General features: G+C 42.4%; 2 protein-coding genes across 24 annotated transcripts in view; one reads left to right on the top strand and one right to left on the bottom strand.

The window, feature by feature from the left end:
• Positions 1-22833, top strand: part of LOC110526832 (troponin T, fast skeletal muscle isoforms-like) — a 33447-nt gene extending 10614 nt beyond the window's left edge. The window contains exons 4-17 of one of the 23 annotated variants that reach the window (XR_005039658.1): positions 3832-3840; positions 5890-6012; positions 9877-9894; positions 10329-10349; positions 11307-11325; positions 11725-11764; positions 11940-12056; positions 12633-12710; positions 14921-15034; positions 15933-16045; positions 16271-16361; positions 18288-18328; positions 22328-22607; positions 22644-22833. Coding sequence is in view for 22 of the 23 variants with exons in the window: in XM_036963310.1 (XP_036819205.1) it covers positions 3832-3840; positions 5890-6012; positions 9877-9894; positions 10329-10349; positions 11307-11325; positions 11725-11764; positions 11940-12056; positions 12633-12710; positions 14921-15034; positions 15933-16045; positions 16271-16361; positions 18288-18328; positions 22328-22364 (821 nt within the window). In the remaining variant the exon portion in view is untranslated. Of the gene's footprint in view, positions 1-3831; positions 3841-5889; positions 6013-9876; positions 9895-10328; positions 10350-11306; positions 11326-11724; positions 11765-11939; positions 12057-12632; positions 12711-14920; positions 15035-15932; positions 16046-16270; positions 16362-18287; positions 18329-22327 lie in introns of all 23 variants that reach the window. The other 22 variants (XM_036963311.1, XM_036963310.1, XM_036963313.1 and 19 more) reach the window with 22 other exon arrangements.
• Positions 22834-24255: 1422 nt separating this feature from the next.
• On the bottom strand, positions 24256-26377 carry LOC110526828 (myoblast determination protein 1 homolog 1). The gene is made up of 3 exons (XM_021608016.2): positions 25645-26377; positions 25437-25515; positions 24256-25130 (listed from the first exon to the last, which is right to left on the bottom strand). Exons 1-3 carry the CDS (start codon positions 26158-26160, stop codon positions 24895-24897), a joined length of 831 nt encoding a protein of 276 aa, XP_021463691.2. The 5' UTR covers positions 26161-26377; the 3' UTR covers positions 24256-24894.
• Between the last annotated feature and the right edge of the window lie 1579 nt (positions 26378-27956).

The following is a 27956-nucleotide window of genomic DNA, read 5'->3' as shown; positions in this document are numbered from 1 at the left end:
CCTAGATGATGGTATACTGTCCTCCTAGACAGGACACACCCCTAGATGATGGTATACTGTCCTCCTAGACAGGACCCAGCCCTAGATGATGGTATACTGTCCTCCTAGACTGGACCCAGTCCTAGATGATGGTATACTGTCCTCCTAGACTGGACACAGCCCTAGATGATGGTATACTGTCCTCCTAGACAGGACACAGCCCTAGATGATGGTATACTGTCCTCCTAGACTGGACACAGCCCTAGATGATGGTATTCTGTCCTCCTAGACTGGACACAGCCCTAGATGATGGTATACTGTCCTGTCCTCCTAGACAGGACCCAGCCCTAGATGATGGTATACTGTCCTTTCCTCCTAGACTGGACACAGCCCTAGATGATGGTATACTGTCCTCCTAGACTGGACCCAGTCCTAGATGATGGTATACTGTCCTCCTAGACTGGACACAGCCCTAGATGATGGTATACTGTCCTCCTAGACTGGACACAGCCCTAGATGATGGTATACTGTCCTCCTAGACTGAACACAGCCCTAGATGATGGTATGCTGTCCTCCTAGACAGGACACAGCCCTAGATGATGGTATACTGTCCTGTCCTCCTAGACAGGACCCAGCCCTAGATGATGGTATGCTGTCCTGTCCTCCTAGACTGGACATAGCCCTAGATGATGGTATACTGTCCTCCTAGACTGGACACAGCCCTAGATGATAGTATACTGTCCTCCTAGACTGGACACAACCCTAGATTATGGTATACTGTCCTCCTAGACTGGACCCAGCCCTAGATGATGGTATACTGTCCTCCTAGACTGGATACAGCCCTAGATGATGGTATGCTGTCCTCTTAGACTGGATACAGCCCTAGATGATGGTATACTGTCCTCCTAGACAGGACCCAGCCCTAGATGATGGTATACCGTCCTCCTAGACTGGATACAGCCCTAGATGATGGTATGCTGTCCTCCTAGACTGGATACAGCCCTAGATGATGGTATACTGTCCTCCTAGACAGGACCCAGCCCTAGATGATGGTATACTGTCCTCCTAGACTGGACACAGCCCTAGATGATGGTATACTGTCCTCCTAGACAGGATACAGCCCTAGATGATGGTATACTGTCCTCCTAGACTGGACCCAGCCCTAGATGATGGTATACTGTCCTCCTAGACTGGACACAGCCCTAGATTATGGTATACTGTCCTGTCCTCCTAGACAGAATACAGCCCTAGATGTTAGGATACTGTCCTCCTAGACTGGACACAGCCCTAGATGATGGTATACTGTCCTCCTAGACTGGACACAGCCCTAGATTATGGTATACTGTCCTCCTAGACAGGACACAGCCCTAGTAGATGGTATACTGTCCTGTCCTCCTAGACAGGACACAGCCCTAGTAGATGGTATACTGTCCTCCTAGACAGGACACAGCCCTAGATGATGGTATACAGTCCTCCTAGACAGGATACAGCCCTAGATGATGGTATACTGTCCTGTCCTCATAGACAGGATACAGCCCTAGATGATGGTATACTGTCCTGTCCTCCTAGACTGGATACACTCCTAGATGACGGTATACTGTCCTGTCCTCCTAGACAGGACACAGCCCTAGATGATGGTATACTGTCCTCCTAGACTGGACACAGCCCTAGATGATGGTATTCTGTCCTCCTAGACTGGACACAGCCCTAGATGATGGTATACTGTCCTGTCCTCCTAGACAGGACCCAGCCCTAGATGATGGTATACTGTCCTTTCCTCCTAGACTGGACACAGCCCTAGATGATGGTATACTGTCCTCCTAGACTGGACCCAGTCCTAGATGATGGTATACTGTCCTCCTAGACTGGACACAGCCCTAGATGATGGTATACTGTCCTCCTAGACTGGACACAGCCCTAGATGATGGTATACTGTCCTCCTAGACTGGACACAGCCCTAGATGATGGTATGCTGTCCTCCTAGACAGGACACAGCCCTAGATGATGGTATACTGTCCTGTCCTCCTAGACAGGACCCAGCCCTAGATGATGGTATGCTGTCCTGTCCTCCTAGACTGGACATAGCCCTAGATGATGGTATACTGTCCTCCTAGACTGGACACAGCCCTAGATGATAGTATACTGTCCTCCTAGACTGGACACAACCCTAGATTATGGTATACTGTCCTCCTAGACTGGACCCAGCCCTAGATGATGGTATACTGTCCTCCTAGACTGGATACAGCCCTAGATGATGGTATGCTGTCCTCTTAGACTGGATACAGCCCTAGATGATGGTATACTGTCCTCCTAGACAGGACCCAGCCCTAGATGATGGTATACCGTCCTCCTAGACTGGATACAGCCCTAGATGATGGTATGCTGTCCTCCTAGACTGGATACAGCCCTAGATGATGGTATACTGTCCTCCTAGACAGGACCCAGCCCTAGATGATGGTATACTGTCCTCCTAGACTGGACACAGCCCTAGATGATGGTATACTGTCCTCCTAGACAGGATACAGCCCTAGATGATGGTATACTGTCCTCCTAGACTGGACCCAGCCCTAGATGATGGTATACTGTCCTCCTAGACTGGACACAGCCCTAGATTATGGTATACTGTCCTGTCCTCCTAGACAGAATACAGCCCTAGATGTTAGGATACTGTCCTCCTAGACTGGACACAGCCCTAGATGATGGTATACTGTCCTCCTAGACTGGACACAGCCCTAGATTATGGTATACTGTCCTCCTAGACAGGACACAGCCCTAGTAGATGGTATACTGTCCTGTCCTCCTAGACAGGACACAGCCCTAGTAGATGGTATACTGTCCTCCTAGACAGGACACAGCCCTAGATGATGGTATACAGTCCTCCTAGACAGGATACAGCCCTAGATGATGGTATACTGTCCTGTCCTCATAGACAGGATACAGCCCTAGATGATGGTATACTGTCCTGTCCTCCTAGACTGGATACACTCCTAGATGACGGTATACTGTCCTGTCCTCCTAGACAGGATACAGCCCTAGATGATGGTATACTGTCCTGTCCTCCTAGACTGGACACAGCCCTAGATGATGGTATAATGTCCTCCTAGACTAGACACAGCCCTAGATGATAGTATACTGTCCTGTCCTCCTAGACTGGATACAACCCTAGATGAGCCTTCAAGTGAAGATGTGCTATTATTTAGAGAATGCAAATTATATACGCATGGGTTTGAATAAATGTTTTTTGTCAAACTCACAAATAGCGTGTAATTTATGCAGTAATGTAGGATATTATATAGTATGTATGATCAGCATGATTCTGACTTGACCTGGGACAAGGCTATAGACTCCTATAGAGCCATGTCTCAAGTCAAGGATTGGACCAATTTATGAACTAAGAAATGTCTCCTATAGAGCAATGTCTCAGGTCAAGGATTGGACCAATTTATGAACTAAGAAATGTCTCCTATAGAGCAATGTCTCAGGTCAAGGATTGGACCAATTTATGAACTAAGAAATGTCTCCTATAGAGCAATGTCTCAGGTCAAGGATTGGACCAATTTATGAACTAAGAAATGTCTCCTATAGAGCAATGTCTCAGGTCAAGGATTGGACCAATTTATGATCTGAGAAATGTCTCCTATAGAGCAATGTCTCAGGTCAAGGATTGGACCAATTTATGAACTAAGAAATGTCTCCTATAGAGTCATGTCTCAGGTCAAGGATTGGACCAATTTATGATCTGAGAAATGTCTCCTATAGAGCAATGTCTCAGGTCAAGGATTGGACCAATTTATGATCTGAGAAATGACATGTGTTTTTTGTTTCACCATATTTCTTTTGCGGAAACTGAAGACGAGGAAGGTAAAAAAAAAAACAACAACAACAACAACAACAGACAATTCGGTTTCCATGGCGTTTCCACTCTTACTAATTTGTCGACTCTTACCTTTAATCTGAAATGTGTTTGACAATGCCTGCTTTGCAAGTCTTTTTAATAGATTATTTGTGTGATATTTTATGACTAATTAACAACCGCTTTTGCTTCCCTTCAAATGTCTGTAATGTGAAGCTCATAAACATCTTAACTGCACTGGAAAGCTAGCTTTGTATGAAGTCAGATTCACACAACGTTACTCATCTCATATGTATATACTGTATTTTATACCATCTATTGCATCTTGCCTGTGCCGCACAGCCATCACTCTTCCACATATACATTTATATGTATATTTATCTGTATATATGTCATTCACCCCTTTAGATTTGTGTGTATTAGGTAGTTGTTGTGACATTTTTAGATGACTTGTTAGATATTACTGCGCTGTCGGAACTAGAAGCACAATCATTTTGCTGCACTCGCATTAACATCTGCTAACCATGTGTATGTGACCAATAACATCTGCTAACCATGTGTATGTGACCAATAACATCTGCTAACCATGTGTATGTGACCAATAATATCTACTAACCATGTGTATGTGACCAATAATATCTACTAACCATGTGTATGTGACCAATAACATCTACTAACCATGTGTATGTGACCAATAACATCTGCTAACCATGTGTATGTGACCAATAACATCTACTAACCATGTGTATGTGACCAATAACATCTGCTAACCATGTGTATGTGACCAATAACATCTGCTAACCATGTGTATGTGACCAATAACATCTACTAACCATGTGTATGTGACCAATAACATCTGCTAATCATGTGTATGTGACCAATAACATCTGCTAACCATGTGTATGTGACCAATAACATCTGCTAACCATGTGTATGTGACCAATAACATCTACTAACCATGTGTATGTGACCAATAACATCTGCTAACCATGTGTATGTGACCAATAACATCTGCTAACCATGTGTATGTGACCAATAACATCTGCTAACCATGTGTATGTGACCAATAACATCTGCTAACCATGTGTATGTGACCAATAACATCTACTAACCATGTGTATGTGACCAATAACATCTGCTAACCATGTGTATGTGACCAATACAATTTGATTTGATTTGATTCATGTCTGTTTTCCCACAACGAAGCAAAGATTTAACATGGACTCAGACCTTCAGTGGTGCGCTTTGCTTCTCTGTTGTAACTTAGCAACCACAATGACATTACAGTATGCAGCCACACATAGTGATACCCGTACAGCCTTCCCTGTGTGTGAGCTTCGTGTACCAGTTCGTCAGGTGGAATGGAAATACTTATTGCTTTGTTTGTCCGGTGATCAACTGAATTCCCTAGATAATAAAGTCTGTCATTGTTGATCAAGCGTTTGTAAAAAGAAAAAATAACAATCTCACAAAATCCCTGCTTGCTTATCATTTATCATCATCACGTTTGTTTTATCTGCGCTTAATCACGTTTGATTTATCAAACGGCTTGTCAAACACTTCTTAAAGGGTGACTGTTTTAACTTAGTGACTTTTTAGTGATTTTAGAAAACTTAAAAAAGAATGAAAAATGTGATTGGGCGATAAGGAATTCCACATTTTTTTTTTGGTCATGTGACACGTTTTCAAAATCAGGTATCTCCGGTATGCAGAAAACCATCAATCATTCATAACGTATCATTTCACTTCATCTTATTAATGCCATCTACCCATCTTTTTCCATCCCTCTTTCCTCTCTTCTCTCATTCCTCTCTTTCTGTTCTTCTCAGCATCACTGCTCGCTGCACACACCCCAGCAGGACAGTACTGTCCTCTCCTCTCTTCTCTCATCCCTCCTTCTTAAAACTGAAGTAATCTAATTTCATCCTACAACCCTAACCAGATTTTCTCTCTCTCCTCCTTATACGCGTTCATAAACAAATATCTAACCTCTCTCCGAAACCCTTCCTCCCCCTGGTTTCCCGCTGCATGCTGTGTGCTCTGCTGCGTGTCCCAAGAAGAGGTAGTAGAAGTAGAGGTAGCCCCCGAGGCAGCCCCAGAGGAGGAGGTAGAGGAAGAGGAGGTAGAGGAGGAGGCAGAACCCGAGCCTGAGCCTGAGCCCGAGGTTGTAGAGGAGGAAGGTATGTGGCGTAGCTTATTAATTCATCCTTCCCTCGTGCAACCACACCTGTCCCCCAGGTAGACATAGATGAGACCTACTAATATAGTGTATAGTCCCTCCTGATAGTGTCCCCCCCCCCCCCCCCCTGTCTCCACCTCAAACCCCTGAGGCACTAATGTTAACTGTTGAGCTACTGGAGGTGCCTCCTCTTCATAACTGCCCTCTATGAAGAAAGCATATTTATATCGTCTACATCAGGGGTGTCAAACATACTGGATCCCCTGTGAGCTGATTCATGGGACTGGTTTGAGTACTGGGGGGGGGGGGGGGGGGGGGTACTGAACATGGCCCACGGGGCAAAATGAGTTTGACACCCCTGGTCTACGTACTGTATATCCATAGTATACTATGTACTGTATATTAGTACTGTATATGCATAGTCTACTATGTACTGTATATTAGTACTGTATATCCATAGTCTACTATGTACTGTATATTAGTACTGTATATGCATAGTATACTATGTACTGTATATTAGTACTGTATATGCATAGTATACTATGTGTATTAGTACTGTGTATCCATAGTGCAGTATGCATATTGGTACTGTATACCTATAGTATACTATGTACTGTATATTAGTACTGTATACCCATAGTATACTATGTACTGTATATTAGTACTGTATATGCATAGTATACTATGTACTGTATATTAGTACTGTATATGCATAGTATACTATGTGTATTAGTACTGTGTATCCATAGTGCGGTGTGCATATTGGTACTGTATACCCATAGTATACTATGTACTCTATATTAGTACTGTATACCCATAGTCTAGTATGAGTATTAGTCACAGCTACAATACACGTTCATGTACTTTCTCAAGCACGCCTCTGCCTCACTGAATGGCTTCAGCTGCTTCCTCTCAAACTGCTTCTTTAATATCACCGATCATGATCAATCCCAAATCCACCCCTAGGCCCTAGCCCCTAGCCCCTCTGCACTTGGAGATCTGAGATGTGCCTAGACAGTGGTATGAGCTAGGGGTTAATGAGGATGAGATCTGATATGTGCCTAAACAGGTGTTAGGAGCTAGGGGTTAATGAGGAATGTGGTGTTAGATTTGCCTAGACAGGTGTTGGGAGCTAGGGGTTAATGAGGTATGTGGTGTTAGATTTGCCTAGACAGGTGTTAGGAGCTAGGGGTTAATGAGGAATGTGGTGTTAGATGTGCCTAGACAGGTGTTAGGAGCTAGGGGTTAATGATGAATGTGGTGTTAGATGTGCCTAGACAGGTGTTAGGAGCTAGGGGTTAACGATGAATGTGGTGTTAGATGTGCCTAGACATGTGTTGGGAGCTAGGGGTTAATGAGGAATGTGGTGTTAGATGTGCCTAGACAGGTGGTAGGAGCTAGGGGTTAATGAGGAATGTGGTGTTAGATGTGCCTAGACAGGTGGTAGGAGCTAGGGGTTAATGAGGAATGTGGTGTTAGATGTGCCTAGACAGGTGGTAGGAGCTAGGGGTTAATGAGGAATGTGGTGTTAGATGTGCCTAGACAGGTGTTAGGAGCTAGGAGTTAATGATGAATGTGGTGTTAGATGTGCCTAGACAGGTGTTAGGAGCTAGGGGTTAACGATGAATGTGGTGTTAGATGTGCCTAGACAGGTGTTGGGAGCTAGGGGTTAATGAGGAATGTGGTGTTAGATGTGCCTAGACAGGTGGTAGGAGCTAGGGGTTAATGAGGAATGTGGTGTTAGATGTGCCTAGACAGGTGGTAGGAGCTAGGGGTTAATGAGGAATGTGGTGTTAGATGTGCCTAGACAGGTGGTAGGAGCTAGGGGTTAATGAGGAATGTGGTGTTAGATGTGCCTAGACAGGTGGTAGGAGCTAGGGGTTAATGAGGAATGTGGTGTTAGATGTGCCTAGACAGTGGTAGGAGCTAGGGGTTAATGATGAATGTGGTGTTAGATGCTGCAGATGCATTGGGCTTGTGGATGAATATATACTCTAGCCCTACCTGGGAATATTTACTAAACTAGTAAGGGTGCAAGAAACTAAAGCTAAACCAATGCCTGCTATCTTCCATTCTTACTATATCACCTCACCGGGAGATGCTATCTTACATACTTACCATATCACCTCACCGGGAGCTGCTTCTCCCAGAATGCAACTGGAGAAAAGATAATGAGCCCCTGATTTTGTAGTGCTCTAAACTTTCTGTATATGATGGGAATGTATTAGAACCTGGAGGTTGCTTTCTAGAAATGTTTTGAATATGGCAAATGGATGAAAATGCTCAATGGAAGAAAGGAAGCTTCCATCATAAGTAACTGACTATTATATTTAAATCCTGCTCCAAAATAACCTGATTAACATATTTAAATCCTGCTCCAACATAACCTGATTAACATATTTAAATCCTGCTCCAAAATAACCTGATTATTATATTTTAATCCTGCTCCAAAATAACCTGATTAACATATTTAAATCCTACTCCAAAATAACCTGATTAACATATTTAAATCCTGCTCCAAAATAACCTGATTATTATATTTAAATCCTGCTCCAAAATAACCTGATTATTATATTATAATCCTGCTCCAAAATAACCTGATTATTATATTTTAATCCTGCTCCAAAATAACCTGATTATTATATTTAAATCCTGCTCCAAAATAACCTGATTATTATATTTTAATCCTGCTCCAAAATAACCTGATTATCATATTTAAATCCTGCTCCAAAATAACCTGATTAACATATTTAAATCCTACTCCAAAATAACCTGATTAACATATTTAAATCCTGCTCCAAAATAACCTGATTATTATATTTAAATCCTGCTCCAAAATAACCTGATTATTATATTTTAATCCTGCTCCAAAATAACCTGATTAACATATTTGAATCCTGCTCCAAAATAACCCGATTAACATATTTAAAATAACCTGATTAACATATTTAAATCCTGCTCCGAAATAACCTGATTAACATATTTAAATCCTGCTCCAAAATAACCTGATTAACATATTTAAATCCTGCTCCAAAATAACCTGATTAACATATTTAAATCCTGCTCCAAAATAACCGGATTAACATATTTAAATCCTGCTCCAAAATAACCTGATTAACATATTTAAATCCTGCTCCAAAATAACCTGATGACTTTATGTGGATTACGGTATTTTTTTCATCCATGCCCACCTCTCTTCCTCAATGGTCCTAATTTCACCATGACAGAGATGATGTTGAGGAAGGTGGTCCCTCATTCCTTCAACCTCGTTATACCTGTGTTTCATTACCGCAACGGCACGGATGAAGGATGACGTTTCCTCATATAAAAGGAGCTTTCTTTGCCCCGTTTGAGATCTTGTCTGAAAAGCCTATTTTATTAACCTATAAAGGACTGATTACAGGAACGGTGCAGAAAGTTGATGACCGTTAATTAACAACTTGTTTATCTCTCACATTGGGGTGTCATTTAATATAATACTGTATATCAATTATTTATTGTTATAGTTCATATTCATATTTACCTGTTTTCTTGAAGTGTACTTCTGGCCACATTTACTCTAATGTATGGTGTATTACACTGGTCATAAACACCTCAATTTGGGTGAGTGAATGTTCTGCAGAGCTGTGCCTAGTCAACTGAATGTGTACTGAATGCGCTAGCAGGCACCAGGGTTGTAAACTTCTGGGAACTTCTGGGAATTTCCAGTTTTCTTCTTCAGAAATCCCATTGGAAGATTTCTGGAACTCTCCGGGAACTTTGCAACCCTGGCGGGCACCGACAGCTTGTCCTGAGCTTATGTACAGTATATATCACTAATCATGATATCTATTCTGCTCTTGCTTTGGATGTTTGCTGCATGCAGAGGCCTATGAAGAGGAAGGTATGTGTATTCAAGTTCTTAAAGTTGTATGTGTACCTCTGATTGGACAGACTGCACTGTGTCAGTCTCCTCTCCCAGTTCAGGAGGTTTACGCTATCGCAAGACTGGAGAAAGAGACCCTGTCCATGAGTCCACGTGCTCCAGTAGCAAAACACTGCCCAAATGTAGTCTCCTGCTAAATATCTTTCCCCTATATTCGCAACAAATTAATGAAAGTTAAAGGCCTGAGTAATCTCGGGAACCAAGAACCAAATCTCACGTGAAAAGTCTGTCACGCGAAACTACGGCCTGAGTGGCCTATATGAGAAATGACAGCAAACAGACCTGTTGTGACAGCGTGAGAAAGGGTGACGGAATATGAAATGCTGCAGTGACTCCTATGTTCATGTCTGCTCTGTCTGCTTCTCTTCCTGCATGACATTCTGCCAAACCAGTCGAGGAAGGAGAACAAGATGGTACTTTGTATTTCTCTGACTGCTAGAGTGTTGCTGTTGCTTTGCTTGTGGTTTCTACCTGTTTTGAGTGTGAACGTCAAGCCAAAATCTAATCACAATGGCAACGATGTTTTCGGTACTTATTGACAATTCATTGTAATTTCTGATTTTAATGAATATTTCTATCACCAACTTGACTTTTGGAATAGAATTAACATGTATCATCCAAGAACAGAATTCAGTCTTGGATTGTAGAAAGAGTATAATTCTGACAATGAAGTAGTTCTAATGAAGAAGAAAGGAGAATGGAATGTAGAAAGAGTCTAATTCTGACAATGAAGTAGTTCTAATGAAGAAGAAAGGAGAATGGAATGTAGAAAGAGTCTAATTCTGACAATGAAGTAGTTCTAATGAAGAAGAAAGGAGAATGGAATGTAGAAAGAGTCTAATTCTGACAATGAAGTAGTTCTAATGAAGAGGAAGAAAGGAGAATGGAATGTAGAAAGAGTCTAATTCTGACAATGAAGTAGTTCTAATGAAGAAGAAGGAAAGGAGAATGGAAGTCATAAATAGCATAGAGATCCTACATAGTGAATAGTAAAGTATTACTCTTGTCCTACTCATCCTTTACAAGCACCTACACTGTACATATCTGTTATTATACATGTTAACAGCTTTTTTTTTCACTAACACATACCAAATTAACATCGTGAAATTGAAAGTAAAACCTACAAAACGGTTTACTTTTCCTATTATAATATGAATGAGTTATTATTTTTTTCTAAGTGAATAAAAGTAGCCTGAAACTGCGGCCCAGAGATGTAACACGAAGTGTGTCCACACGGATATGTCCCCTTGATTAACCGAACCTCCATTTTTGGGGTCTGTTGCTTGAGATCTTTGTCACTGGTTATGTGATATCTCTCTAACACTGTAATATATTCTTCCCCCCACGTTTACAATGCTCTTACCGAACAGAGGAGAAGCCCAAGTTCAAGTGAGTAGAACTTCTATCCAACATTCATGTCAAACCAACCAATTCAAGCGGTGTATGTGTGTTCGTCAGGGTTGGGATCAAGTCAATCCGTTCAGGAAGTAAACTGAAATTACAATTACAATTGTCCTAATTGGAAGGAAAAAAACAAGTGAAGGAGGAATTGAAGGAATTGGAATTCGCTAGAATTTCAGTTTAATTGGTGAATTGACTGAACAGAAACTGAATTTTAACCGGAAGTCCAGGACCCTGGCTTCCACATGTTTGTAACCCTGTAGCTTGAATGCTAAATGTTTTATAAGGACAGAACCAACAGTGGCAGCTCCAGAACCAGGTGAATTTTGCTGAGTTGTCCTAAAAGCATTAGATATAACTTACGTGGCATATTTTGACATTCCATAGAGTCCCTAAGGTCCCTGATGGCGAGAAGGTGGACTTTGACGTAAGTACACTATAAATATTTTATCCTAAATCCTGTTTCCTGAACTAAAACATCCTTGGCCAAAAGAAAGCAACCGTTTAGGTCTGGTACATTGATACAACACTTGAGGTCATCTCTCTCTAACTGTAATCTCTCTCTGACTGTAATCTCTCTCTAACTTTTGTTGTTTTAACAGGACCTCCATAAGAAGCGTCAGAACAAAGACCTGATTGAGCTGCAGGGGCTGATCGACGTCCATTTTGAGAACAGGAAGAAGGAGGAGGAGGAGCTTATCGCCCTCAAGTCCAGAATTGTGAGCTGTTATTACCTCGCCTTTACAGCTGTAAATACAGGTGTACATACCAGGGTTTGGGAGTCAAATCCATTTAAATTGCAGACCATTCAGGAAGTACTCTGCAATTACAACTACAATTCTTCTTCTATTCTTTTCAATTAGGAACATTTGGAATTGGAGTTGTAATTTGGTTAACATTCTGAATTGACTGGAATTGAAATGGAATTGACATCAACCCTGGTAGAACCAGGCATAAATTCAGGAGTAGAAACTATGCTTGACTTACGGAATGGAGCCCAAACTGATACATAGGTCGACGTTGACCTTCTGGGAATTTTGGGCTTCTGTCTTGAAGAACTTCTAGAACTTAATTCCAATCCTTTAGCCCAAGTAACAAGGCTACAGTAAACCATGTGTTCTGGTGGTAGACCTGTAAACAACCTATCTCTTACCCCAAGTAACAAGGCTACAGTAAACCATGTGTTCTGGTGGCCTAACAACCTATCTCTTAGCCCAAGTAACAAGGCTACAGTAAGCCATGTCTTCTGCTGGCAGACCGGTGAACAACTGTGTCTGTGGTTCTATTCCTCTCAGGAGAAACGCAGGTCAGAGAGGGCTGAGATCCAGAGGGTACGCACTGAGAAGGACAAGGAACGCCAGGCCAGACGTGAGGTCTGTATAGCCTAAACTCTGCAGGCAAACACATCAGTTCAACATGTACTTTCAGTTTGTTTTTATTTTTAACCAACATGTGGTTGCTTAACGTGGGTGTTGTGGTTGCTTAACGTGGGTTTTGTGGTTGCTTAACGTGGGTGTTGTGGTTGCTTAACGTGGGTGTTGTGGTTGCTTAACGTGGGTGTTGTGGTTGCTTAACGTGGGTGTTGTGGTTGCTTAACGTGGGTGTTGTGGTTGCTTAACGTGGGTGTTGTTGGTGTTGTGGTTGCTTAACGTGGGTGTTGTGGTTGCTTAACGTGGGTGTTGTTGGTGTTGTGGTTGCTTAACGTGGGTGTTGTGGTTACTTAACGTGGGTGTTGTGGTTGCTTAACGTGGGTGTTGTGGTTGCTTAATATGGGTGTTGTGGTTGCTTAACGTGGGTGTTGTGGTTGCTTAACGTGGGTGTTGTGGTTGCTTAATATGGGTGTTGTGGTTGCTTAACGTGGGTGTTGTGGTTGCTTAACGTGGGTGTTGTGGTTGCTTAACGTGGGTGTTGTGGTTGCTTAACGTGGGTGTTGTGGTTGCTTAATATGGGTGTTGTGGTTGCTTAACGTGGGTGTTGTGGTTGCTTAACGTGGGTGTTGTGGTTGCTTAATATGGGTGTTGTGGTTGCTTAACGTGGGTGTTGTGGTTGCTTAACGTGGGTGTTGTGGTTACTTAACGTGGGTGTTGTGGTTACTTAATGTGGGTGTTGTGGTTGCTTAATATGGGTGTTGTGGTTGCTTAATATGAGTGTTGTGGTAACTTAACATGGGTGTTGTGGTTGCTTAACATGGGTGTTGTGGTTGCTTAACGTGGGTGCTGTTGTTGCTTAACGTGGGTGTTGTGGTTGCTTAACGTGGGTGTTGTGGTTGCTTAACGTGGGTGTTGTTGGTGTTGTGGTTGCTTAACGTGGGTGTTGTGGTTGCTTAACGTGGGTGTTGTGGTTGCTTAACGTGGGTGTTGTTGGTGTTGTGGTTGCTTAACGTGGGTGTTGTGGTTACTTAACGTGGGTGTTGTGGTTGCTTAACGTGGGTGTTGTGGTTGCTTAATATGGGTGTTGTGGTTGCTTAACGTGGGTGTTGTGGTTGCTTAACGTGGGTGTTGTGGTTGCTTAATATGGGTGTTGTGGTTGCTTAACGTGGGTGTTGTGGTTGCTTAACGTGGGTGTTGTGGTTGCTTAACGTGGGTGTTGTGGTTGCTTAACGTGGGTGTTGTGGTTGCTTAATATGGGTGTTGTGGTTGCTTAACGTGGGTGTTGTGGTTGCTTAACGTGGGTGTTGTGGTTGCTTAATATGGGTGTTGTGGTTGCTTAACGTGGGTGTTGTGGTTGCTTAACGTGGGTGTTGTGGTTACTTAACGTGGGTGTTGTGGTTACTTAATGTGGGTGTTGTGGTTGCTTAATATGGGTGTTGTGGTTGCTTAATATGAGTGTTGTGGTAACTTAACATGGGTGTTGTGGTTGCTTAACATGGGTGTTGTGGTTGCTTAACGTGGGTGCTGTTGTTGCTTAACGTGGGTGTTGTGGTTGCTTAACGTGGGTGTTGTGGTTGCTTAACGTGGGTGTTGTGGTTGCTTAACGTGGGTGTTGTTGTTGCTTAACGTGGGTGTTGTTGTTGCTTAACGTGGGTGTTGCTGTTGCTTAACGTGGGTGCTGTGGTTGCTTAACGTGGGAGTTGCTGTTGCTTAACATGGGTGTTGAGGTTGCTCAATATGGGTGTTGTGGGTGTTGTGGTTGCTTAACGTGGGTGTTGCTGTTGCTTAACATGGGTGTTGTGGTTGCTTAACGTGGGTGTTGCTGTTGCTTAACATGGGTGTTGTTGTTGCTTAACATGGGTGTTGTGGTTGCTTAACGTGGGTGTTGCTGTTGCTTAACGTGGGTGTTGTTGTTGCTTAACGTGGGTGTTGTGGTTGCTTAACGTGGGTGTTGTGGTTGCTTAACGTGGGTGTTGTGATTGCTTAAAGTGGATGCTGCGGTTGCTTAACGTTGGTGTTGTGGTTGCTTAACATGGGTGTTGCTGTTGCTTAACGTGGGTGTTGTGGTTGCTTAACGTGGGTGTTGTGGTTGCTTAATGTGGGTGTTGTGATTGCTTAAAGTGGATGTTGCGGTTGCTTAATGTGGGTGTTGTGGTTGCTTAACGTGGCTGTTGTGGTTACTTAACGTGAGTGTTTGGTGGTTGCTTGTACAGGAGGAGAGGCTGAAGAAGGAGGAGATGGATCAAAGGAGAAAGGCTGATGATGACGCCAAGAAGAAGTCAGCTCTGACCAACATGGGCTCCAGCTATAGCAGCTCACTGCAGAAGGTCAGGTGACCTCCACACACACCACGCTAAACACAAATCCAGGGCCTCTCAAAATTCTCCTCGTTTCCTACTTATTATTTTATTTAACTAGGCAAGTCAGTTAAGAGCTAATTCTTATTTACAATGATGGCCCACCCAGGCCAAACCATAACCTGGATGACACTGGAGCTATTGTGCGCCACCCTATGGGACTTCCAATCACGGCCAATTCTGAAACAGCCTGGAATTGAACCAGGGTCTGTAGTGATGGCTGCGATGCAGAGCCTTAGACCGCTGCACCATTCGGAAGTGCACAACCTCGTTCCCTACATATAGAGTGTACTTCTTTGGAAAACATAGACCTATCTTCATCACAGCCAACCTGCTCTTCTGGAAACACGTTTTAAAGTTTAATTAGTGGATGCTTCAGTCCTAGTTGGTTCCATGAAACGACACACATCATATAACAACGTAACAGGATTGGAAGATAATGAGAGAGAGAGACGTCACATGATTGATGTTACAGATTGTTTGTCATTAAGAACTGTAGCTCTGAACCTCTTGTTCAACACAGATCTGACGAAATCTGAAATGGCCCCACCCTTATTTCCCATTGCCTGACAACTCATCCTGAATTTAATTACGTTGTTCTATCGATCTGCCATCCTAGAAGTCGTTTGTGCTGACGTCAAACATGACGCCATTCATTTATCCGTGTAGGCCAGCTCTGTCCCAACCCATCGGTTTCTGGGACCAATCAGAACGGGTCAGAATGTGTTCGCTTACTCAAAGAGATCCAGAAGAAACATTAGTGGCCGTGGCGTTGGGCCTGAGTGATGTGGATGGGCAGCCAGGCTATATTCCCTATGTGTGTGTGTGTGTCTCTGAACCTGTTGCCGTTGCTCTGTCACCTCCCCAGGCCGACACTAAGAGAGGAGGTAAGAAGCAGACTGAGAGAGAGAAGAAGAAGAAGATCCTGGCGGAGCGACGCAAACCGCTCAACATCGACCATCTGAACGAGGACAAGCTAAAGTAAGATGTTCGTCTCGGTGGGAGCGTGGATATGTTTGTTTCTGTGTTAGTCAAAAAGAGGTAGAGTCCTGAACCTGAGCCCTTTGACATAGTTGTAGAGGAACTAGAATATTCCTTGTAGACATCTCTAGACTATGAGAATACTTCCTTTCGCTGTGGTCATTTTCAGATCACAGAAATGTGCCGTTTTTTGAGCCAACCTCCTGAATGTGTTGTCCTTTGCAGGGACAAGGCCAAGGATCTATGGGAGTGGATGCACCAACTGGAGTCTGAGAAGTACGAACACATTGAGAAACTCAAGAGGCAGAAGTATGAGGTGAGTGATTTTTTTACATTTACATTTTTAATGTGCTTTTTCCATAGAGATACTATGCAAAATGACCGTTATTATACATTAGGGTTGGAGTCAATTCACTTTTAAATTAAGTATTTTTTGAATACAATAAAAAGTATATATATATTATCGATTTTTTTTTTCTCCACATAATTTGAAGGGGCAATCTGTAGTAGATACATACACTACGTGGCCAAAAGTATGTGGACACCTGCTCGTCGAACATCTCATTCCAAAGTCATGGGCATTAATATGGAGTTGGTCCCCACCCTTTGATGCTATAACAGCCTCCGCTCTTCTGGGAAGGCTTTCCACTAGATGTTGGAACATTGCTGCTGTAACAGCCTCCACTCTTCTGGGAAGGCTTTCCACTAGATGTTGGAACATTGCTGCTGTAACAGCCTCCACTCTTCTGGGAAGGCTTTCCGCTAAATGTTGGAACATAGCTGCGGGGACTTGCTTACATTCAGCCACAAGAGCATTAGTGAGGTCGGGCACTGATGTTGGGCGATTAGGCCTGGCCCGCAGTCTGCGTTCCAATTCATCCCCAAAGGTGTTCGATGGGGTTGAGGTCAGGGCTCCGTGCAGGCCAGTCAAGTTCTTCCACACCGAGTGGAGTACGATTTGTTATTGTTATAATAATTAGAATAATTATAGTCTAAATGGTTCAGGGTCAATTTAATTTTGAATTCAGACAATTCAGGAAGTAAATTGAAATTAAAGTGGCAATCAGCAATTGAAACAATAACAAAGTGCCTCTCCCTGTTTTGGTAAAAACCTGTGCTATTGTTCTCTTATATATTTTATTGACTACTGATTTATAATCAGAGGGTACGCGTTTTCTCTCATTCTGTAAGGAAGGACTTGCCGGTTGTCGTTCAGACAGAAGGCAACTGATTTATAATCAGAGGGTACGCGTTTTCTCTCATTCTGTAAGGAAGGACTTGCCGGTTGTCGTTCAGACAGAAGGCAATGCTGAAAACCAAGTTTCAGGCAAAAACAAGTTACTATTACAATGATCAACTTTGTGCACACACAGGCTAATTATACATTTAGGGTCAGTTTCCCAGACACCTGTAACTGAAGATTCTCAATTGATCTGGATTTTTATACCAGGACTAGGCTTAATTTGTGTCTAGTAAACCAGCCCTTACTGTTACATCAGTGGTAGGTAGATTCACCAGATGGTGAGATAAAGGGGTTTTCTTACTGTTACATCAGTGGTAGGTAGATTCACCAGATGGTGAGATAAAGGGGTTTTCTTACTGTTACATCAGTGGTAGGTAGATTCACCAGATGGTGAGATAAAGGGGTTTTGAGCCATTTTTTTTTTAACCTTTATTTAACTCGGCAAGTCAGTTAAGAACAAATTCTTATTTTCAATGACGGCCTAGGAACAGTGGGTTAACTGCCTCGTTCAGGGGTAGAACAACAGATTTTTACCTTGTCAGCTCGGGGATTTGATCTTGCAACCTTTCGGTTACTGGTCCAACACTTTAATTTGGGGAGGAAATTGTGGTAATTGCTGGAGTAGGATGGTTGGATTGGAATCAAATTCATTAAACACACGTGTTTGATGCCATTTTATTCGCTCCTTTCCGGTCAGTATTAGTGTGAGCCGTCCTCCCCTCCTGTGATTTAATGACATCAGATCAACTACAAACCCTTGTGAAGAGATTGACTGTGCCGATCCAGACACTAGTCCACTAGTGCTGTAGTGGGTATGGGTGTCGGTGAGAGTAGTCTTGGTTTCCCACCTCATCCCAACAGGTCATTCCAACAGGACTGCTGCTGTCTCTTTAAAGGTGTCGCTAACGACCCAGAGGTCATGGGTCAAATGTAACGCCCACTGGCAACCTCCCTGCTGCTTCTGATTGGTTTAAACACGCTCATGTGTTGTTTTTTCAGGTCATCTCTCTCAGAAATCGTATTGATGAGCTTCAGAAACAGTAAGTACTGCCTCCCACTCCCTCAGAATTCCTTCCTCTCCCAGTCATTGTCTGCCTCCCTGTTGGAACCCTATTCCGAATATAGTGCACTAATTTTGACCAGAGCCCATAGGGTTCCCGATAAAAAGTAGTGCACTATGTAGTGAATAGGGTGCCATTTTGGGACCAAAACCCACTCTCTTCACTCCTCAGCGACAGTATGATGATCTGATGCATGTCCTAATAATGAAATGCATTGTCATAACACTTTAATTCTGGTCAGAGGTATTTATTTACCTTTATTTAACTCGGCAAGTCAGTTAAGAACAAATTCTTATTTTCAATGACGGCCTAGGAACCGCCTGGTTAACTGCCTGTTCAGGGTCAGCTCGGGGATTTGAACTTGCAACTTGCAACGGTTACTAGCCCAACGCTCTAACCACTAGGCTACCCTGTCTGTCTGAGTATGTGTGGATGAGTCTTTCTGTCTGAGTCTGGGTGGATGAGTCTTTCTGTCTGAGTCTGGGTGGATGAGTCTTTCTGTCTGAGTCTGCGTGGATGAGTCTTTCTGTCTGAGTCTGCGTGGATGAGTCTTTCTGTCTGATTCTGGGTGGATGAGTCTTTCTGTCTGAGTCTGGGTGGATGAGTCTTTCTGTCTGAGTCTGGGTGGATGAGTCTTTCTGTCTGAGTCTGGGTGGATGAGTCTTTCTGTCTGAGTCTGGGTGGATGAGTCTTTCTGTCTGAGTCTGCGTGGATGAGTCTTTCTGTCTGAGTCTGCGTGGATGAGTCTTTCTGTCTGAGTCTGGGTGGATGAGTCTTTCTGTCTGAGTCTGGGTGGATGAGTCTTTCTGTCTGAGTCTGGGTGGGTGAGTCTTTCTGTCTGAGTCTGGGTGGATGAGTCTTTCTGTCTGAGTCTGGGTGGATGAGTCTTTCTGTCTGAGTCTGGGTGGATGAGTCTTTCTGTCTGAGTCTGCGTGGATGAGTCTTTCTGTCTGAGTCTGGGTGGATGAGTCTTTCTGTCTGAGTCTGGGTGGATGAGTCTTTCTGTCTGAGTCTGGGTGGATGAGTCTTTCTGTCTGAGTCTGGGTGGATGAGTCTTTCTGTCTGAGTCTGCGTGGATGAGTCTTTCTGTCTGAGTCTGGGTGGATGAGTCTTTCTGTCTGAGTCTGGGTGGATGAGTCTTTCTGTCTGAGTCTGGGTGGATGAGTCTTTCTGTCTGAGTCTGCGTGGATGAGTCTTTCTGTCTGAGTCTGGGTGGATGAGTCTTTCTGTCTGTCTGGGTGGATGAGTCTTTCTGTCTGAGTCTGGGTGGATGAGTCTTTCTGTCTGAGTCTGCGTGGATGAGTCTTTCTGTCTGAGTCTGGGTGGATGAGTCTTTCTGTCTGAGTCTGCGTGGATGAGTCTTTCTGTCTGAGTCTGGGTGGATGAGTCTTTCTGTCTGAGTCTGGGTGGATGAGTCTTTCTGTCTGAGTCTGCGTGAATGAGTCTTTCTGTCTGAGTCTGGGTGGATGAGTCTTTCTGTCTGAGTCTGGGTGGAAGAGTCTTTCTGTCTGAGTCTCGGTGGATGAGTCTTTCTGTCTGAGTCTGGGTGGATGAGTCTTTCTGTCTGAGTCTGCGTGGACGAGTCTTTCTGTCTGAGTCTGGGTGGAAGAGTCTTTCTGTCTGAGTCTGGGTGGATGAGTCTTTCTGTCTGAGTCTGTGTGGATGAGTCTTTCTGTCTGAGTCTGCGTGGATGAGTCTTTCTGTCTGAGTCTGGGTGGGTGAGTCTTTCTGTCTGAGTCTGGGTGGATGAGTCTTTCTGTCTGAGTCTGGGTGGATGAGTCTTTCTGTCTGAGTCTGGGTGGAAGAGTCTTTCTGTCTGAGTCTGGGTGGATGAGTCACGTGTGGAAAACTTTCATTCTTCAAGGATGACAAATAATATACTTATAGTATTACTGTATATGGATCTCTCCCTGAGCTGGTCTGATATAACAGAGGTAAGTGTGGCATTGGCTTGACATTGTATTGCAGCATGGTCAGTCAACTACATCTACTGTGTTTTACAATAGTATACTGAACACGACATCTACTGTGTTTTACAATAACAAACTGAACACGACATCTACTGTGTTTTACAATAGTACACTGAACACGACATCTACTGGGTTTTACAATAGCAAACTGAACAGGACATCTACTGTGTTTTACAATAGTATACTGAACACGACATCTACTGTGTTTTACAATAACAAACTGAACACGACATCTACTGTGTTTTACAATAGTATACTGAACACGACATCTACTGTGTTTTACAATAGTAAACTGAACACGACATCTACTGTGTTTTACAATAGTAAACTGAACACGACATCTACTGTGTTTTACAATAGTAAACTGAACACGACATCTACTGTGTTTTACAATAGTAAACTGAACACGACATCTACTGTGTTTTACAATAGTATACTGAACACGACATCTACTGTGTTTTACAATAGCAAACTGAACACGACATCTACTGGGTTTTACAATAGTAAACTGAACACGACATCTACTGTGTTTTACAATAGTACACTGAACACGACATCTACTGTGTTTTACAATAGCAAACTGAACACGACATCTACTGGGTTTTACAATAGCAAACTGAACACGACATCTACTGGGTTTTACAATAGTAAACTGAACAGGACATCTACTGTGTTTTACAATAGTGTACTGAACACGACATCTACTGGGTTTTACAATAGTATACTGAACACGACATCTACTGGGTTTTACAATAGCAAACTGAACACGACATCTACTGGGTTTTACAATAGTAAACTGAACACGACATCTACTGTGTTTTACAATAGTATACTGAACACGACATCTACTGTGTTTTACAATAGTACACTGAACACGACATCTACTGTGTTTTACAATAGCAAACTGAACACGACATCTACTGTGTTTTACAATAGTATACTGAACACGACATCTACTGTGTTTTACAATAGTATACTGAACACGACATCTACTCTGTTTTACAATAGTATACTGAACACGACATCTACTGTGTTTTACAATAGTATACTGAACACGACATCTACTGTGTTTTACAATAGCAAACTGAACACGACATCTACTGTGTTTTACAATAGCAAACTGAACACGACATCTACTGTGTTTTACAATAGTAAACTGAACACGACATCTACTGGGTTTTACAATAGCAAACTGAACACAACATCTACTGTGTTTTACAATAGTATACTGAACACGACATCTACTGTGTTTTACAATTGTAAACTGAACACGACATCTACTGTGTTTTACAATAGTATACTGAACACGACATCTACTGTGTTTTACAATTGTAAACTGAACACGACATCTACTGTGTTTTACAATAGTATACTGAACACGACATCTACTGTGTTTTACAATAACAAACTGAACACGACATCTACTGTGTTTTACAATAGTATACTGAACACGACATCTACTGGGTTTTACAATAGCAAACTGAACACGACATCTACTGTGTTTTACAATAGTATACTAAACACGACATCTACTGTGTTTTACAATAGTATACTAAACACGACATCTACTGTGTTTTACAATAGCAAACTGAACACGACATCTACTGTGTTTTACAATAGCAAACTGAACAACAACACTGTTTCTGGGATAGCTTAAAGATAGTCCAACATTTTGAACAAATAATCAAATCAAACACAACTTTTTTTCCCCCTTGTATGACAGGCTTCTTTTAAAAAACGATTTACTCTCACGGTAGTAATAACGTTGTAAAAAATAGTGCCTCCTGACCTCAGAATTAATGTTGGGCTCACCTACTATTTTGGATATTGTAATTTACACGTGGTATGTTATCCTAAACATGTAAATAAATCATACATTATAACTATGGTTCACCAATGGGACTATGTCATTGGCTGCTGTTTAATGCCAATGCTTGACACTAGAGGGCATTACCTACATAACAGAACAGGACCCCTGACGTGTGTTTGCACTGTTGACGCATTGCAGCAGCAAGAAGGGAGCAGCAGCCCGCCGCAGAAAGTAAACTGCGCCGACCTCAAGAGGCCTCAGCACCGGCGTGCGTCCGCCATGCTGCCCACTTCTGTACCGGCAGGGACAACTGCCTCTGCCTCTGCCCGCAACAGCCATCCAGAGACCGGCTAGACTCACGTCATGGAACCGACAAGATGCACTGGATGTCCTACGGTCTGCTTTCGTGTTATGTGAATTATGTTGTCACATTCGCATTCTTCTCATGTCCTGTCCTCTCACAGCGGACTGTTGTTAGGTTCTCATGTCCTGTCCTCTCACAGCGGACTGTTAGGTTCTCATGTCCTGTCCTCTCACAGCGGACTGTTGTTAGGTTCTCATGTCCTGTCCTCTCACAGCGGACTGTTAGGTTCTCATGTCCTGTCCTCTCACAGCGGACTGTTAGGTTCTCATGTCCTGTCCTCTCACACCGGACTGTTAGGTTCTCATCGTATTTTTTTTGTAAATAAAAAAGAGTGACGCTTCCTGTGTGTGTCAGTTGCTGTTGTGTGTTAACTGTTTTCTCAGCACAATAAAACACATCTTATTTACTTTAACATCGCGCAATATAGTTTGGGTGGGCCTACTCTTGTGAGGCGACAGTAGCCTAACTCAGGCGGGTTCACAAGTCTTCCATGATTTAAAATAATTTCAAATAATATATATGTTTTCTAGAATCCAGATATCCAGATATCAATATGTAGCCTATTGATAATTTCTCTATGAGAATTTGTATGATCACTCACTGTAGGCTATCTGTAAAATCATAAACCTAGATTAAATTACCCCGGAAATTGTAAAAATACTAATGTTTTTTTTAAAGTAGGCTTATTCGATAGACCTAACAGCGAAACATCTCAAATAGAAAATACACGTTAGCTAAATGTCATCATGTATTCAATAAAAAATCAAATCTAAAAAAAAAATAGAATCTATGCAACTTCTCAAAATCCCCCAAAATGTGATAGCTTTCGTTTAATGTTACATTTAAATAATTTAGCAGAAGCTCATTTCGGAGTTTGAATGTCGGAGTTTGAACCAGCTGTATTTCAGTTACTGGCCCAACGCTCTTAACCCTCCTGTTGTGTTCGTTTCATGTTAATTAATTCTGTGTTTCCGGTCCAAAATGACTAAAAAAAAGCTTATATACTGTATACCAGAGCTGCGAGAAAAGTTCTATATATTATTGAAACAATGTTGCGATTGTTTGTGAGAATGCCAACAGGTGTGGTTCTGTGGAGGAAAGATTCTATTGGGGAAAGGTTCCCGTGGGGGTTGCCATGGAAGCCAAGAAGGGGAGTGAGGTGTGTAGGTGTGTGTAGGTGTGTGTGTGTGTGTGCGCGTGTGCGTGTGCGTGTGCGTGCTCAAACACTCATGCATGTGGGGGTCTGGGAGAGGAAGTGTGTCCATCTGATGAATGGACATGTGCCTGAACTCAGTTTTATACACTAATTGTAGTCTCACCCATTCATTTCTACTGGTCATTTTTGACCGGGAACACCGCAGGTGTACAAAAGTTAAATAAAACACCCAAAACGTTCTGAAAATCATCCACATGTATGTTGTGTGTTCAGATGCCCTGTGTGGACAAAGTCCTGGAACCTTATGACCTTATGAAATGAACTACATTTGACAGAGAGAAAACTTGTAAATCGGTCCAATTCGACCGGAACACAGCAGGAGGGTTAACTGCCAGGCTACCTGTTGCTGATCAATGCGTTGTTTTTTCGTGAACAATATTACTGATAATGTGGTGTTCAAATACCGTTATTTCGGTATCAGAAGGATGGAGCGTATAATGACGAGGCTGAATCAATCATTTTATAAATAGTACGCCTAATATCACGTGCACAGTGGTATGTCATTTCGAAAATGAGTTCATGAAAAAATTATGATAGAAAATGCAATCTATATATAAATATACATTTATTAAAATGTAATTCACTCCGTTCTTGATATTATAAATATAAAGTTAAAAATCTAACACAAACAATCCAAGAGCAACATTAAATATGATTACAAACACTTCCTGTGTGTTATTCGTTTTTTTTCTTCTTCTTCTTCTTTATTTTGCAAAGCAGCTCTTATTTACACATATAGAAAATGGTCCTCACTTTCCGGATTCATTTATCTCCGGCGTTTCCGCCTTGCCAACTGGAAATGTTCATATTACAGATAATCCATTGAATTAAATTATGTCGATCACAAATAGAATGGTATCCGTTCATATGAATTCAGACTTGTACTATCTTAGAATAGCATAGGCTTACTACAATATAAATACATTCACACACATACATTCACACACACACACACACACACACACACACACACACACACACACACATTATCCAATGTAGACCAAGGGTTCTTTAAGAAATTGGACACCGTCATTTTTTAATGTCTTTCAAAGCCGGTATCGGATCTTCTTTGGTGTGTAGCCTTGTAGCGACCTTAGGCAAGTCTTTGGCATTTTCTCTCCCCATAAGGAATAAGTTGTGTTTTGAAGAATGTACAATTACTGTATGCAGTCCACCGACCCGACTTCACAACACCTGGTAGATGGTGTTTGGGTCATGTAAGGCGGGGACGCAGTTGATCGGGGACGGGATGGGGGCTCCGTTCTCACTCGCTATGGAACCATCCCCGGGAGAACATGGGCTGCTACCCTCGGAACCGTCCTGAACAGCGGGACAGGCAGAGGTATCCGTGGTGATTCGCTCCACGATGTTTGACAGGCAGTCCAAACTGGAAATAACAGAGTTCTTCTTGTGTCTGGAATCTGGAAATAAAATATGAGAATTAATTTGACGTTTTTATTACAAGTAGCAGGTTTTACTATTAGGTTGAAAATTATGACAATCATATCTAATCAAATGAAGTCAGATAAAGTGACCACATCATAGCAAAACGAAAATGTTGTTTATTCATAATTAAAGAGTTTTATATACTGGGTCAAATATACTCAACATTGACCGTGTGCGTAGTTGTGTTCCATTTCAGACTCCGGAATTATGACAAATTGGTCATCGTAACCTGTAGCTCTGAAGCTGTTTATGAGTGTTCATTACTTGGAAATAACACTTACCATTTGGTGCTTCGTTGAAGTAGGTGCTATCATACTTGTTTCTCCGTCTTGGTGGACAAGACTGACCATTGAAATCCATCTAAAAGAGAGCAATGATATCGATAAGTAAACTGAAAACAGCTAATGTTTGTGTCAACCAAACACTCGTATATGATCAAAAATATTCATGCGTAATTCTTGCGTAATTCTTGACAGTTCAGTTTCTCACCATTCCGTCTGAGCAGTTGGAGCGGGGACTGGACGCATCCGAGTCCCCGCTATAGTGATCCATCACCGGGTAATAGTTGCCCTCCTGTCCGGCCCCACGAAGCAGGCCTTGGAGAGACTCAATGTAGCTGATGGCATTCCGCAGGATATCCACTTTGGGCAGCCTCTGGTTTGGGTTAGTAGACGTACATCTCTTCAGTGTCTCGAAGGCGTCGTTCACCTTGCTCAGTCGCCTTCTTTCCCGCATGGTAGCCGCTTTCCTGCGATCAGCATTGGTGGTCTTCCTCTTGCAGGCTTTGCAGGCCCACAGGAGGCACCTGCCGGCCTGGTGGTGCCCGCTCGGTGCCCGGATGTGCTCGTCCTCTTTGTGATGGTGGTCGTCCGGCTTGAGGAGACCCACATGAACGAGTCTCGGGTCCAGGTCCTCAAAGAAATGCATGTCGCTGGTGTTGAAGCAAGGGTCGTCGTAGAAGTCATCTGGAGAGGTTATAGGGAAAGGAATATCCGGCAACTCCATGGTGACTCTTCTGTTCTGTTCTGCCAAAATCCCAAGAGATTAGGCGGAGATCACTTCAGCTGTCTTCTATTTACTAATATTTGTAGTGCGCACGTTTTGATCCAACACTCTGAATAAAAGTGTTCCACGGTGAAGCGCAGCGACACTGTAAAGGGGCGCAGTGTAGTTTTAGCAGCTGAAGTCTGAAGTTGCCCTTGGCGGCGTGATCGTAACCAGGACTCTGGGCTGCATATAAAGAGGCCTGATGCTCCAGTGGGCGTGTCTTTACCCGGACTGTTATCTGAGATGACCAATGAGCGAAGGCCTGAAGGGAGTGTCAGGAGATTTACAATGCCTGTCAGAAAGTTCAAGAAAACTGTTTGTTAAAACATTCGAACAATTTAAAATCAACTTATATTTTTATTCTGTTTTGCTTTCTGTTATGATATCAATATAGTTATTATGTGCAAGACATTATGAAATAGTCATGTTTTTTTGTTGTTGGATGAAGTAGCCTAGTTGATAAATGTTGAACGTAGCCTAATCATTGTGAAATAGTGTACTATGTGATCGAGGTGGTCAAACCACATGAATTTAATTAAGCAGTTTGAATGTAAGCATATTTTTTCCGTTTTGAACATTACTTAAAAAGCACACTTAGATGCGCTTTCATTTATCTTTCCTTAAACCTGATCATTTCTATGCCTTTGCATTTTTTTTTGTGGATTCCCGTTACACACAAGACACAAAAGTAATTTTCATGAATCATTGCTTTTCCTTTTCGTTTACAGGCCAGCTACTTTTATGGTTTCACTTTGAATTTAACACAGGGATTGACTCATCACTGTTTGAATGGGAGTGCACGATGTTCCGTTAGTCAATCAGTCAGTTCCAACAACAGACGGACGGGTTTAGATCGCAGTGAAGAGACGACGTTCTTACCCCATGGAGAAGGGCAGGCTCAGGCCAAAACATAACCACAACCACAACCACAACCTCACTCACTGATATAGTTCAATAACGAATTGATAAAGTGAGATCACATATATTTTGGAGCAGAGCGTTTACCGTGTTTTTTTTCTCACCACACTGTATTGAATGTTAGGACCACACATTGGTGGCCTATGAAGTCACTACTGTAAATGAGCAAATCATTGTTTTATTTGATACATTTATTCGATTTTGGCGATTTTGTACTGCACTATTAATTATCATGATATTAACGTAAATGTGTTATTGCAAACGAAAAGGATGTCTATTATTTGCGAATTGGTTACATTTAGATGCAAATCTAAATAGTTTTTGACATTAAATTTTTTTCAACAAATCGAAATTTCATTCTCCAAATATAGTTCACAGACTAGTTCCATCTGGAGGAAATGAACTGCTGCAGGAAGACAGATCTGTCATTTGTCCTGTCTGTCCACTCCCCTGTTGAGTGTCAAAGGGTCAATTAGTCCTTTGATCTGGTGATGAGGGGCACACCGGCTCCACTGGTTGGCCACTTCACTATCCTATCCCAAGTGACCACTCACTTCTCCAGGGTTGGCTATCCAATCGGCCTGCTGGGATATTCTAGACATAGAGACGTCACAACGCTCCATGCTGTATATTTGTTCAGTATAAAGGCTATTGCAGCCTGATTGTATGCAAACCAGCTCGTCACAAATAAAACATTAAAAAATAAATCATTATGGTTGACAAATGAATGAAAGGGAGATGAGTTATCGGACTGTCTATCTCCATGGTTCTCTGATCAGTTATCAGACGGTCTATCTCCATGGTTCTCTGATCAGTAATCAGACTGTCTATCTCCA

The sequence above is a fragment of the Oncorhynchus mykiss genome, chromosome 26 (genome assembly GCF_013265735.2).
Source record: "Oncorhynchus mykiss isolate Arlee chromosome 26, USDA_OmykA_1.1, whole genome shotgun sequence".
Lineage (NCBI taxonomy): Eukaryota > Metazoa > Chordata > Actinopteri > Salmoniformes > Salmonidae > Oncorhynchus > Oncorhynchus mykiss.
This window is presented reverse-complemented; position numbering and strand designations above follow the sequence as displayed.

What these genes read in the sequence shown, in the direction of transcription:
- LOC110526828 (XM_021608016.2), bottom strand. Translation starts at nt 26,160, where the DNA reads ATGGAGTTGCCGGATATTCCTTTCCCTATAACCTCTCCAGATGACTTC. An exon ending in CCAACTGCTCAGACGGAATG is followed by an intron (nt 25,516 to 25,644) that starts GTGAGAAACTGA and finishes GCTCTCTTTTAG; the next exon opens with ATGGATTTCAATGGTCAGTC. An exon ending in CTTCAACGAAGCACCAAATG is followed by an intron (nt 25,131 to 25,436) that starts GTAAGTGTTATT and finishes TTTTATTTCCAG; the next exon opens with ATTCCAGACACAAGAAGAAC.